Genomic DNA, 15,067 nt, shown 5'->3' with positions numbered 1-15,067 from the left:
CCTAACCCAGCAGAGGTGCAGTGAATTGCTTCCCTTCCTTATTGAAATTCAATCCAATTTATACTGCAGAAGGAGCATAATGAAATATAGCAGAGATCGTTTCAGTAGTTTTTACCCATCCACGCTGTCCTGCCCCTAACCAATGTTTGCCCCTCACAGGACTCCACTCTTTTCAACTTGAAGCAACCTCAGGAACAATGTAAGTTTCTTTAATATGGTAATCATTAAGACATTGCTATTAGATCACCATTCAGAAATGTATCGAGACTGTAACTACCTTCATTTGTGCAACACACCAATAATGCTTCAGTTCTGCTTAAGGTTTCTTAAAGCTTTCTTTCAAAATGACAATTTAAACAGCCCCCTTCCCTCAGAAGCGGAATAAAAGATTTACAACTGCCTCCTTTATTTGCAAGCAAATACAGGTAGCGTCTGTTAAAAAGCAAAATCCATTAGACATCGGATAGTTCTGGTATTGTGAGTAGTCTCCAAAAGGCAACAGATGTGGGGACGGGAGAGGGGGGGAGTTGATTTTGTCTTTTTAATATTCAAAGTGGGTCTGTTCTCACTGGCTAATTAAATCAGTAGAGTGCAAACAATTAAAAAAAAATGTTGCCTTTCTTCCCTAGAACAACCTCTCTGGTTCATCTCTACTTATTTATGACAAGACTGTAATATTTCCTCCCCAAATCCTTGTGAAATAAGATATATATATTCCCCAACACCGGCCCTCATTGAGAAGAATATGCTTTTCTCGGGGAATTTAAGATAAGTTGTCCTTCCACTGTTAAGAGAAAATGGACTTGGAATGAGCTTCTCTGATTGACATGAAACTACTAAAGAATCACACACTAAAAAAGTAATAGATTTAATAACAGTATCAGATGTACAAATCAACCAGTTGAATACTACCCTAAAATATATTTGTACTTTCTTGGCAAAGCCAGGAGGTTTGCACGGGCATGCTGAATTATTTGAGAAGTAATGAAATGTGTTAATAACATTAAACAGTCATCTTCCAAGAAACTACTGTATTGTGGTATTTCTAGTCAGAGAATTTGTTGTAGTACATAAATATATGTAAAATCAATTAAAACATTTGATTTGTGAAATCAAAATGAATGTGGGATAATTAGATTGGGTTTGAAAGTATTTTAAATACTATCCACTCTTAGTCTTCAGTTCATTACATTATACAGCACAGTGCTAACAAGGAGCTGCAGGCACAGACCACAACTGCTCTGTGCTGGTACTGTACAAGAACACAGAAAATGGTCCCAGCCTCAAGAATCTAGCAATAAATAATACTTATAATATAAATATTTATAATATAAATGCTATAATAAATGAAACGGTGCACATCATGAAGGCAAGGGTGTGGATGAACATCAGTAGCCACCCAACTTTAAAAGCTCAGCAAAGGTAAAATACCTGTGTGAAATAAGACAGATTGCACACACTGTGCCCTGTGCTGCTACTGCTTCCCACACCAGCTAGCTTAATGCAAGTTTGTGCGCTTATGCCTACCTGTTATGTTTAAGTGACAGCACTGTGGGTGTGCCCGAAGGTAATGGACAACAAAAGGATGGAGACTCCTACATCACAAGGTAGTATGTACAGCAAAGAGACTGTTTGGCACCGCAATGCAACCATTTCAGCCCAATTGTTGCTAAGTTTTTGCAAGTATTGGGGCAAAGGAAAACATTATGGGACCTAATATTACATGAGTTTTTTGGAAACTCCTTTCAAACACTTGGGATCATCGCGGAAGAAACCACAGACGTGCTTGTTTGAAGATGCAAGGTGTGACAATGCAAGAAGCAGTGGTCAGAGAGTACTGGAGAACAGGTCTTACGAGGAATGGCTGAGGGAGCTGGGTTTGTTTAGCCTAGAGAAAAGGAGGCTCAGAGGAGACCTTATCGCTCTCTGCAACTGCCTCAACGGAGATTGTAGTGGGCTGGGGGTCAGTCTCTTCTCTAAGCAACAAGCAATAGGACAAGAGGAAACGGCCTCAGGTTGTGCCAGGGGAGGGTTAGGTTGGATATTAGAAAAAATTTCTTCACGGAAAGGGTTGTGAAGAAAAAACTTGGAACAGGCTGCCCAGGGATGTGGTTGAGTCACCACCCCTGTAGGTATTCACAAGATGTGTAGAGATGGTGCTTAGGGACATGGTTTAGTGGTAGACTTGGCAGTGCTGGCTGGGTTAACGGTTGGACTTGATGATCTTCGAGGTCTTTTCCAAGCTAAGTGGTTCTATGACTCTGTAGTACTGTCAGGTATTGTAAGGTCCTGAGCCTTTAGAGCTACAGACTTCCATCTCAGCTCAATGCATTATTGGTCCAATTTTAAGTTTATCAAGAATTTCTCACAAAAATATAACTTCATTGTAAGGCAAGCAGTTCATGAATTACCTACAGCTGAAATACTGATCTATTTAACCCACTAAATTCAGGGTTTTACAGAGTTGTGTGCCCATTGCCAAATGCTTCCTGTATCTTTGTTTCATTCAACTCTGCTACTGTTTGAACGTACTCAGCACCAAAATGTACTTTAATCGCTTCAAGCGCTCTTTTGGTTAACCAAATTAATGGTTGGAAACAAACAAAATATTTACTCTGTGCTGCAGCCAAAACCATGTTTCTTTACGTAATCTGAATGATGAGCAAACACCAGAGCACTGGAGATAAGAGCAGATCAGACTTAGTGAAGTGATGCCCCATCTTATGACGCATCACATCACAGGAAAATATGTATTATAAGGGCTCTGAACAGAAATGAGCCCATTATTGCTTAATTTTACTGTATCACAAAAACACAGCAGAGTAACCCAGCCAAGAGATTTCTCTTCATACTCGTATGAGAGGGCATTTATCAACACCCACTAACCTCTGGATTTTTACCTGTTTTCTAAAAGATACTTGTGTTACTTTGTAAGCCACAAGGTGTCACAGTGGCTCAACTGGAAGGATTCTTGTCAGTCTAGACACGCAGGTTGTGGCTTCAGGTTACATACCAGCGCTAACACCGCTCTGTACTAGGAAGTCTGTGCGATGCTGCGTATTTAGGAGTGCAGCCCTTTGGATGAAACAATCAGTCAAGGTGTAACTCAGTTGCTTCAGGATGCTCTTGATGTGGGTGTTAAATAATCTTGCAGCACTGTCACAGAAGAGATGTACTCGGTGTGCTGGCATCTTGACCGATCTTTTTACTTTGCATTATTAACCCTGACAGAGTATTAAGAGGTATTGAAAAGAGCGGAGCTAATCATTCACATCAAATAATAAATCTCATGAATTCCACTTCTTTCTACTCAGAGTTGCTAGGAATTAATAACAATTTATTTCAATGCATTAATTATTCAAATTTAAGACATATGTTTGTCTTTCATAACAAGCAGTGCGCTATAAGCATGTAATATTCTGTTAAGACTATATACTGTAAGTGGTCATATATCGCATGTTACTATTTCTCATCCCTGACTGGATGAGCACAGATGGAACTAGAGCTTATAATGCCAGGAAGCTTCTAATTTTTTTCAGCAATTTTATATTACATTTTTTCTAAAGTAACTGCATGGTAAGCAGTATATCCTGCCCTATGGAAAAAAATTTAAAAGTCCAAATACATCATATTTACTGATCTTTAATTTCCCATTGCCACCACTCATTGACGTTAATTTGCTTTATATGCATACACCTGTCAGTCCTCATTGCAAAGCAATGAGAGATTTGTCTCTGGTGTTTTTAATTTCTAAAGATCATGGTTCTACCTGGGAGGTTCTGGAAACTCAAAACAGTAACACTGCCTCTCAGCTTAGCCCATATAAAATAAACAACTTCTTTTGAGAATCCTTAACAACTTGAAATTTGCATTCTGCAATTATTTGTGAGAATAAAACTCCAGTGATCAAACACGCACAGAAACACATAAAGAGCATGAGCATAGCCAGAGCAAATTCACTGTTAAACTCAAGTGAATAGTCATGGAAATTTTACACGTAGTATTTGTTGCGCTCAGGTAATGAACCTTTACCCAGAGCGTTGCCTTTCCATGTCCCATTATTCATGCGAACACATTCATTAAAACAGGCCTATGCCTTTTAACATAATCAGCAACGTGCATAGGTGTGGCCTTCAAAGAGTTATTACCATAGTTTACAGGCATGCTGTTCGTAAATACAAGCAGAACTCCACTCGGTGTAAAATGCCAAGCTTCCCACAAAACATATGGTAATTTTTGCTCTGTAAAACAGATAGATGTGCTATATAATGCATAATTGCAGCACATTATATCTGAACTTCTAATTGCTTAAAATGATACTTCGAATCACATCAACAACATTATTACCTAATTACCCTAAGGGTTAACTGATACTCCAGTGATTAAGTCTAGGTAGAGGTGGTGAAGCTATTTTACTGCCTTCATGCAGTAAAGCAAGTGGTATGGTTGCAAATGCACATATAGAATCCATAACCTGTTGATATTTTTACCATTTTGGTATGGAGAAAAAGAAAGGTGGAGAAATGTTGGCCGAGTACCAAAAGGAAGGTCTTGCAAGATGCAGAACAACTTCAACAGGAAGAATTTTCATTTGCTCTAAAGGAATTATTTTGCTTTTACTTAATGGTGTTTACTAGTCACAACAGCATTATTGTGATGTGAAATGGAATAACATAGAAAGATTTTCAGTGCTTAAAGTGGAAACAAGAATTATGGAAGACAGTGACACTGATCTGAAAAGGCAAGTTACTATTAGAATACAAGGGATTGAGTATGTGGCATTTCATATTCCCTTTAACCAATTGCAGAAACAAACAACAACAAAACCCACAACACTGTCCTGTTTGCAAACCCAATGGCAAAGCAGGTTTCGTGCCTGCCTTGCCTATCTCAGCTGAAGCTGAGATAGCCACTGGCTGTCTTCCTGAGGGATAAAGTGAGAGTGCTCCAGATTAAATAATAAAAATAAAAAAAGTTTCACTCTTTACTTTTGTGGTTTCTGAACTTCTTCCTCGCTCCATGTGACTACTCTATTTAAAAATTTAGAATATTTCTTTTTGTCCAATGCTATTAATATTTCAGAAATCTCTTTGTATCCTGCCCTAGGACAGATGGCAAGTCTTTCTCTGAGACAATGTTCCTCTAGTGGCTGAAGCAAAACTACACAACTGCAACACCAGTCACAATAAGGTACATGAAATACTGTAAACATGCAAGGTAGTGAAAGTCATCATTCTCTCAATCGATTTACTGCTTTAGCAAATAAACCTAATAAAAAAAAATAATTAGAAGAAACAAGTGCTTGAAAGTCCAAAGGAAAAACAAGAAGTCTGTTGCATAGGTGATGCAAGTCTGCACATAATAACACTCAAACAAGAACAGTTGTTTTCTCCACGTAGTAAGTTTTTGAAGAATGAGCACAGTGAGTCTACATTTAGGTCTATGCCTGGGTCTGCCTTAATCATGGGTGTCCATATGTGATCACTGTTATTCACATACAAGGTTTCCTTCATGTCCTGAATGCAACAGATGAGGTACCCAAGTAGCCTGTGCAACCCTTCTGGATCACGAAGGATGCTCTAGTCTGCAGCCAGCAGCCGTGTAATGGATGGGATCTGGACAGATATTGAATCTGCTGTACGTGAGCAATCTGACTCCAAAACTGCACCCAGAGATTAGATTTCCCCCTTCCCTTTTTAGGCACACACACAAATGGTACCGACAGATATGAATTAGTTTCTGCTCAGCTACCTAGGCTTGGCAAGCTGACCCTGCGGCTTAGGATCAGGCAAGATGGTTATCAGCAGGTAGGGCAGATCACACACGATAGTTATGACAGCAATGCTCTAATTTATCAGATTCTTGGAAGGATACAACAATCCAGCAGGTAGTCTGCAAGTAGCCAGGCAGCCGAGTTTAAGCACACTTAGAAATCTACGTCAAGTTCTAGCTTTACTGTGTCAGTTGTGAGCTTGTGACTCTGCCCTGGCTAAGTACTGAGCACTGACAATAAAGACCTTAGGGAGAAGGTCTAGTCTGACGCTCACCTTTTAGCCGCAGAGTTATGAATACTACTGATGAGTTAGTCATAAAAAATAAGCCAGCTACACCCAAGTCTCATGCTTCAGGTCTGCATGATGTGGACAGGAACAGCAGCCTGGCCAGGAGGCTCGCTGCAAGGGGGTCTTGACAAGCAGGCAGCAAGGTGGTGCCAAGGGAACCTCTGTCTCGAGAAAAGGACAGCCTGCTCCTGTAAAATTTATGGCTGTTGCGAAGACTCTACGCCACCAACACGCTTCAGTCCTGATGAGCTGATAGGCTTAGAAGGCCACCAAGCCCCAGTATTTTATTTCTGCAAAGGTCTCATTTTTCCAGGTCAGTAGTTTTTCACTAGCCCCACAAGGCATGGAAGTGCCAGAGTTGTCTCCAGAAGCATCAACTGTTCCCACAGAGGTTTATTGCCCTCAGGTGATTGTAGTTGATCCCCTGAAGTACCAAGAGTACGATTTGGCTTAGATCAATAACTTATAGGCTTCAGTTTAGGAGGGCATGGCCATCCACCAGAATGTAAGAGATGGAAACAGTATTCTAGTAGTAATCTTGAACTGAATATTCAGCATGAATTCAATAGCCAAACCCTGAAAGAGAGGACTGGGGAAAAGAAACACACAAGCCTAGAGAGATTTCAGCCAGCGTTTCAGAAAGGTTTCTTTCGCTACTATTTTTGACTAAAAAAATAAGGCCACTGAGACCTGACCAACAGGCCCTGTCCTACCTCAGGCAGTTTTGGAGACTACTGATCATCAGCCATTTGGGGGCAACCTTGTCCCTGCCAGGGTCACCCCTCTGAGCCCTCGAGTAGCCCACGAACCGCTTTTGGAAAAGAGCACCCAGCAAAATGAGGATACATGCTGGCCTGTTTACACAGCACGGTGAAGGAAAGCAAGCTCTGCTTGGGAAGGAAGCAACCAAACAAAGTATCGGCTTGGTTGGAACGCCTGTTTACAGCAGATATGCAACTTTTGGCAAAAAGATACGAACAAATACCATTTGAAGAGAGGAGTCCAGCTAAAAATGTTGCAATGAGTTTAGAAGCCTACCCCATACACTTTTTCTATAAACAAAGGAAGTGTATATACCAAAAACAATATTTTTTTTAATCTAATCTTGCAATCCAACTGCAGGCAGAACTCCTGTTTAAGTAAGAGTACAAGAGTGGGTCCTTGTAACGCTCTCTATTTTGTTCCTTCTCACTATCCAGAAGCTTCTATTTTTCTATTTTTGAGACTCGATCTGCATAGTAAATCTTGTTTACTTCGGAGAAAGACTGAGTTTAAGGTTTTTTTTTTTTTAAAGTGGATTTATGGTTTAAACAGTAAAGAACAAAAAAAAAAAAAAAGAGAAAACGAAGGGTTGAAAAGGTTTCTTCATAGAAATGATCCAGTAAGCATCACAGTAATGTACAGAGGAGATCCAGCTTTAATACTTCACACTGACTCTCCCTCGACCCCCTCACCAGCCCCTGTCCCCCAAAGCCCCCCATCCCTACAGCATGCAGTTTACATTCTATATTATAACGTGAGGGCGGGGAGGCAGCAAGACATCCCTGATTGTAAGCTAAGGATCAGCATGGAAAGGAAGTAGTCTTTTTTTTTTTCCCCCAGCCTCATAAGTATTGTTAGTTTGTAACAATTTTAATTGAAAACAGCTGCAACTGATTTTTTTTTTAAAAAGGGATGAAAAAGGCTATATGAAATAAAATGACAATCAGAGAAAAAAAAAAAGAGTCTTGAATTCATTCTGAAGTCAGTGTCTGCCTAAATGGGTTCAAGGGTTTTCTTTTAAAACTGACCTTTCAATTTCAGCAAAGCGTGGTTTAAAAGTAGGCTTTGAAAATACTTTACTCGTGTTCCTAGAATTGTTACATACTATTAGTATATTTGTGGATGAAGGAATATTTCCTCAAAAATACTTTGAGACACAAGTTTATGTTTCCCATCCACAAAGCAAACTCATTGGACAAACTCAGATTTATGTATACAATATCAGATCTGTTTGTGATACTAAGTTGCTATGTGAACAAATGTGATGTCACAACATATTTTTATGACTAATCTATTAAAAATGCATCAGGAGGAAGAAGAAGAGAGGATTATTTCATCGGGTAGCAATGCAAGGAAGTAAAATAAGAGACTTCCATTAAACTGTAAAATTTTTGTTTTGCTTTGCTTTGCTTTAAATATTTGCTTGAATATGAATGTCTGTGTAAGCTTCCAGTTCATTTAGTAGCTCTTAAATAATCATAACATCCTTCTTTATTTTCCTTTTAATCTGCTTTAAGTTTTCTTTCATCGTGAAATCTCCACTTTTGAAAATTCACTATACAGTTCAGTAGGAGTTTAATATGATATGATTTGATTAAGCTGATTGTCTTTAAAACAAATATGCTAATAGTCAAGCTTTCCAGTCACCTTTAAAACACTCTTAGCCAGAAGGGCTCTACTCTCTTGTAATAGAAAGAGAGACAGGTGAATTTAATATACTATGATAGACAAAGTTCTAAAAATATAGAGGACTAAATAAACAAGTGAAGGGCTTGATACATTTCTTTGATTATTGGCAATAAAGCGATGCCTCAAACTTTAAACTGTCAGCAACTTCAAGTGATCTACGCACAGCACGCTGTAATGCGACTGAAAAATAATTATATACAAGATATAATCACCTTTTGTTTTCTTTTAAGTGTGAGCAATTTCAAATGATTAAATATTATAATGGAAAAGGATTTACAACATCAAAGAGGAAAAGAGTTCTTGTGTGATTTTTTTTTTAACGTCGAGTTTTATGAAGAACAGAGAAAATATTTAAGCTAATTTACCTACATTGCGTATCCGCTACCTAGGACTTTAGAAACTGCTGATTATGTCACGACAGGCTTTCTTCCTTGAAATGTTAAACTAATATAGATATAAAAATATTGAGATAAACTGAGTTTGAGTGAATAGTCATGAAATCCTTAAAACCACAAACATGCAAGGAAACAGCTGTATTTCAGTTAACCAGAAAGTTAGTTAACTGTGATGGAAGTAAATAAGATTTGTCTTTATATCTGCCAGAGATTACTAAACATTGAAATATGCATTTTACTTCTTTAAAACAGGATTGTTGGCATATTACAAAATGGCACTAGACATTCCCAAGTATTATTAAGAAAGCATGTATTCATTTCCATTTAGGAAAAAAAAAAAAAAAAGTATTACAAGATTAGATTTCTTTGAACAACTTTTAAGGAAGCTAAGGTGTTCCTGTATGCTGGTTAGTAACTCTGGCCCCCTAATTTACTTTAGATCACATAAGAATTAGCTAGGTAGTGGACTTTTGCCAGTACTTACATCATAAAACCACCCCCTGCCTGGGTGTGATTGGAATTCTTCGCCTAAGACTGACCCTGAATTTAAAAAGGCAGCTGTAGGTTCTGCCTGAGGAGCCCAGAAAGTTGCAACAAGTTTGGAGAGCAAAAGTTTGTACGTCTAGCACGGGCTGGAGTTGCTGATCCTTTACTTTCATCACTAGTGTTTCTTCCTAAAGAAAACAAGAATAACAAAGATATCCATGCTGCATCTAAATGACCTTTATTTATCACACGGTATTTTGTCTGCTTAACACGCTGAGCACATCCTTCACAGAGGCTATTTATTCCTTCCCATCGGATGCTGACACAAACCAGAGTGGGAGCAGCGGATTTCTCAGGGAGGGTCCCTAAGCACAGAGCCACTCTCAGGACTTTTCCACCTCCCCCATGTACCATCCTCCCTGCTGCTGGCGGGGCAGGAGCAGAAATGGCATTTACCGGTGCCTTCCCTGATGGTGTCTCTACCACCCCAGGGCTTTTACTGAATCACTTTTCACCTACCTGCAAGCTCTGTAGAGAAGTTACAGGGATTTACTACAAAGGTGGGCTCTACAGACGGAGGGGAGGAGGCAGATGGAACATTACAAACACGCTCCTTTCACAAGCCCTCCATCCGTCCTCTGTACAACTTCACTCAAAGACGTACATTTTGCTCTGCCTTGGAACTTCCACCACTGCAAGGGACGGCAGAGAATCTGACTCTAAAAGATTATTAAGAACACTTTAATTCCATAGGAAAACAACCCAATCCCAAAGGCTTTCCAGACATATGTTTGGGACGGAAGGAAGAGTAAGAGCTGTAGGTTTCCATTTTTTAAAAGAAATCCTCACTTGTCACTGGCTCTCTCCAGAAGTTGGGTCCAAGTGGAATCTGACAGCTTGCTACCCCCAGTCTTTTGGGCAGTTTCTTTGTAATTCCTTTCCCCTTAAGCTGCTTTACTTGTGCTCACCTACCCCCTGGGGCTCACCGAGTGCAAGCAGCCTCCCTCAGACAAGTGCCCACATTATTTCAAAGACTGCCTGAAGAGAAATGCTCAAGCAGTAAACCTCTATCACCCAAAGCACAAGCACATTCCTTCCAGGACATAGGAGGCTCCATCGGTCTGGACTTAAGAAATTCAGAGCCAGTCATACATGTTCCAGAAGCCTTCAGCAACTGAGCACAAACACGCTTGGAAGCGCAGAAAATTACGTGAAACTTCCACTCCCAACCTGCCCAGGAAGGCAGCAGGATTCTTTGCAGGCTGCCCGCATCCAGTCACTGTACGCGTCCCAGGGAGGTAAATTTCTAAAAACTTTCTTTATTAAGGAAGGTGATTTAATTGGAGGATGAATGAAGTGACATGAAGCTAGCTAGAAAAATATATTTCAAGAAACAACAATACGTACAGCAACAAGCTCAGAAATTAAAAAAGACAACCAGAATGTAAACACTGAATAATCACAAGGCAAAGATATTTCACTGTGAACAAATGAAGAAAAACCCTTAAGCATAAGGCCTTCATTGACTAAACACTATCTGTCAAAGTAAAATCCTGCTGAAACCTATGGCAGGAGGAGCGGGTTACTGCTTTTTGCTCACAACAGTCCACCCAACCGGAAAGCCTGCCATGAAACTGGTCCCTCTCGGCACACCTCAGCCATGCAGGAGGGAGAAGTTGTTTCACAAGTCCCTCGAAAACTTTTTGAGTGTAACATTCGTCAAGGAAAATTGGCCCAATAAAATACTAAAAGTACAGCTAAAATAATATGTGAAATTAACACTGACAGCTTTTCAGACCAGCTTCTGTACAAAACCCTGAAGGCATCACTTAATGATACACACTTCTTCTATTCATTTGGAAAAGTCTAGAAATTATGATGCTAGTATGTACAGGAAGGTAAGGAACAGAGTTGCAAGACACTGACAGTTTAGAAAAAAAATAGAAAATAAACACCAATGGCTAAATGACAACGACCATCAACAACCAACTACTTGGGGCCAAACTGAGGAGCAGTCCCCATGGTTTGGGGAGCTGCTTCGAGTTTCCAGCCAGCCTGAAGTGTATTTAACAATTACCCAAGAGCAGTGTTTTAGGACTAGCAGCGATAAGAGTGCCAGAAACCCCCCAGTTCCCCCGAGCAGCTAGCCAATCCGAAAGCAGGTCACATCTTGTTAGCTGTATCATATACATTAAACGTCACAGCCCCTCCATGGCTTAGCTGACAATTCAGGCATGCATGTGTGTTTTGTTTTATGATAACCTCATGTTCTCGTCAAGAATTACAATGCAGCAAACAGGTCAATTTAAAATCCTTCACCGTGCTTCGTGACACGAATTCGGCAGGCGTTTGCCTCCGTGTAATGCTATTAATTACGAAAGATGAATACTTTTGAGAAGTGTTTGCAGGGCACCACTAGGAAACTACTGTGCAAAATTGCAGCCCCAAGGATGTTTGCTGCACAAACACAGCCACATGGGCAGAAATGCAGCCGGGTTCAGTCCACACACTTTTCACTTCAGCAGACCAAAAAGTGTGCTTTGTTTAACCACCTAAATAACAAGATGCAGCCACCACAATTATTTTTTCCCCCTAAGTGACTAAAGTATTTCCCCTCTCCATTTAGCATTTTCCTTTGTGGTAGCTGATCTGCGTGCAGGAGCCTGGGTGTGTAAACCACTAACAGATTATACAAAGCATAAGCAACAGTGAATGTAGTTTACATTATTAGGTACTTTTGACAGCTATACGATAAAGTCGTGAACGGATCATCCCTCTTGCTAAAAGCAACCGCATTCCCAATGTAAACACGAATTTCTCTGTTGGCTGCTCTGGACATGTGTTCCACCTTTAAGTGCAGCTTAGGCACAAGTTTTTAAAACTCCGCTCCTGTTTTCTGTCAGCATTCATTTTTAATTTTAATGAGTTTACAAAACAAAAGCAGATAAAGGCTCGTCTCTTCCCCTAAACCTGCAACGGTTCTGGATTAGTTTTGTGCAGAAGCTGAAGAGATACCTTGCAATATTATAGCTGCAAATGCCAGCAGGACAGATCCCGAGCAAACAACACACTAGGCACAGAAATTTCCTCGGAACAGCATTACAATCAGTCCTGAAGTGCTGTGCTGTAATTTCAAGATTTCAGCCTAAGCTGGTATCTACTCAAAGAGTTGCTCTGCATGGAAACATAATGAGGGATTACCCAATTAAACTACTAAATTAATTAGGGTTCATGCCTGCATATCCTGCACTGCCTAATGGGACGCTTCAGCTGGAATTCAGGCTGAAACCCAGCACGCTCCATGCACAGTAAAACAAGGCTGAGGGACTTACCTCTGTACGCGACTGCAGCCTCTTGTTCATTTCATATATTCGGTACTCTGGTTGCACCATGTATGGTGTGTGTCTCCTATAAAATGGGCCAAAAGGAGAAGAATAGAAAGGGTCATGTGGTGTGCTGGACATCTTGCCTGCTTGCAGCGATTCAAGCTACCCAGAGTATCACCAACATCCATACAGAGCACATGGGCTGTGTGTTCTCCACAGTACAAAGTAGCAGCAGGCGCACACACACACATACAGGCTGCACACACTGGCTGGGAACTGCTGTGGGAGCCCTCTAGAGCAGGAGGCGGCGGGGGGGGGAGCGGAGCGGAGAGGGAAAGAGAGGAGAAGAGAGGAGAGGAGCGAGCCGGGGAGGGAGCGGGAGGGAGAGGGAGAGCACAGGCTCCGGAGAGCTGGATGGCTTCAGGCACCACCGCTCGTTTTTAAAGAAGCAGTTTCTGGAGGGGTCATTTCCTGTCCACGCTGTGGACTAGTTCGAAAATATCATTTTCCTCTCCCAGCCTGACAGAGGTCCAAGGTTTGGTTTTAATTTCTCCCCGCCAGGACCCCTCGGGAACCTGGCAGCCGGGCTCGTTAGCATATAGGTGGTTTTAAAGCTGCCTGAGCCAGCCCGGGGACGCGGCGGTGCCCGCCCGCGGCCTGGGGCCGCTTTGGGGCGGGAGGGGGGGGGGGGGGACGCGGAGGAGCCTCGGCGCTGCTTCCACACGGGGCTGCGCCACGCCTGGGGGCCGGGGGCGGTGGGGGGGACCCTGCCCCTTCCCCTGCCTCTGCCTCTACCCCGGGGGGTGCTGCGTTTGGGGGGGATCCGCCCCAAAACACGGAGCCCCCCCCCCCCCCGGGGCAGGGCGCCCCCCGTCGCTACCTGAGGGCAGCCGCCCCAAGGGGCGACCCGTTCCCTCAGGGGCTCCCCGGCCTGGCCAGCACTAATCCGGCCCCACAGAGCGGCGGGAGTGAACCCAAAAGTGCCAAAAAAAAAAAAAAAAAAAGAAAAGAAAAGGGGGGGGGTCGGGGGGGAGGAGGGGGGGGGCGAGGAGCCCCCGTCGGGGGGCACTTGAAGCAGACTTGGGTGGAAGTGCTGGGAAGGGGCTGTCACCTCAAGGAAAAGTCCTGAAAATCCAAGGAAAACAAAAGGGGCTCATCCGCTCCATGGGAAAGTGCGAGGGTTGGGAGAGGAACCTGCAAATTACCTGGGGGGAAAAGGGGGAAAAAAAAGCCCTGGTAGCACAGCCTGCCTTTACACACAGCTGTAAAGTATCAGGCATTATTTACAGTGCTGGATAAATGTAAAAACAACAATAAACAGCGCCGAATTAATCTCTCATGCAAATTCATTCAAGCAAATGGAACCACTCTAGGAGCAGATTTAGTTAACTAATATGATTAAGAGAGTAACAATCAGGCTGTGTTCGCAGTGGTTCTCAGGCGGAGCGCTTGGCGTCAGCCCTGCACGCTCGCCCATTTCACAGATCGGGAAATCGAGGCGCGCACCATTACGCTTTCGAATTTTACGTAGTAATCCTAAAAGAATGCTGGAGCGTTATCACCCACTGCCAAATTAATTTTAATCCAACCAAATGTAGGAATATTTCAAGACAGATTCGAAAAATCCCAATTTTCCTTGCCTTTTTACATTTCCATATGTGGCCAAATCTGGAAAACCTGAGCTCTCTTTGCAGGACAAAATATGAAAGTGCATCACTTTATTCTGCTGACCACTGATCTGGATCACAATTTATCTTTGAAATACCAGTTGCTGTTTAGCAAAACTATTTCTGTACACTCTTGTGGAATAACAGTTTCCAGAAGAAGTGACGTATTGAGCTGTTTTATAGACTTCCCACAGCTTCTGTCACTAAACACAGAGCCAACAGATAATACATGGGGTACTGCACTTCTCTCCTTCAGTGCTCCCTAGCTATGCAGCAACGCTACGCTGTCGCTCCAGTACCGTCACCGAAGATGCTGAGTTTAATAAATAGCATGTACAACATTTGGCTCAGGAGTGCTGCAGTGACAGTGACAGTGCTCCTCCAGTGCTCACTGACTGCATGGTAAGTCCATAAAGTGGCTGCATGGCCTGGGAGAAAACTTCCCCGGGCCTTCCTGCATTCTATTCCAACAAATTCCCACCGCAGCTACCTTAAAATCTAAAAACCAAAATGATGGGAAAATTACAAATTTACAGTGCTAGTACACACATTTTTATTTTAAGTATCACCTACTTAAATAAATGTCAACAAAAAAAAAAAAAATCCCACCAAACTGTGGATTTTACTTTGTTTGCAAAGCAAACCCAAAGTAAAACATGTTTGCCCAAGACGGGATGCAT

The 15,067-nt window shown here is 41.9% G+C and overlaps 1 protein-coding gene across 14 annotated transcripts in view; it reads right to left on the bottom strand.

Moving 5' to 3' along the window:
- Window positions 1–13,282, bottom strand: part of LDB2 (LIM domain binding 2) — a 218,019-nt gene extending 204,737 nt beyond the window's left edge. For 5 of the 14 annotated variants that reach the window (XM_083832988.1, XM_083832983.1, XM_083832990.1 and 2 more), the window contains exon 1: window positions 12,727–13,281. In XM_083832988.1, the coding sequence (XP_083689114.1) occupies window positions 12,727–12,858 (132 nt within the window). In that variant the 5' untranslated portion in view covers window positions 12,859–13,281. Of the gene's footprint in view, window positions 1–12,726 lie in introns of all 14 variants that reach the window. The other 9 variants (XM_083832981.1, XM_083832984.1, XM_083832978.1 and 6 more) reach the window with 5 other exon arrangements.
- Between the last annotated feature and the right edge of the window lie 1,785 nt (window positions 13,283–15,067).

The sequence above is a fragment of the Anser anser genome (genome assembly GCF_964211835.1).
Source record: "Anser anser genome assembly, chromosome: 4".
Classification (NCBI taxonomy): domain Eukaryota; kingdom Metazoa; phylum Chordata; class Aves; order Anseriformes; family Anatidae; genus Anser; species Anser anser.
The sequence above is the reverse complement of the archived record's forward strand: the minus strand, read 5'-3'. Positions and strand labels throughout refer to the sequence as shown.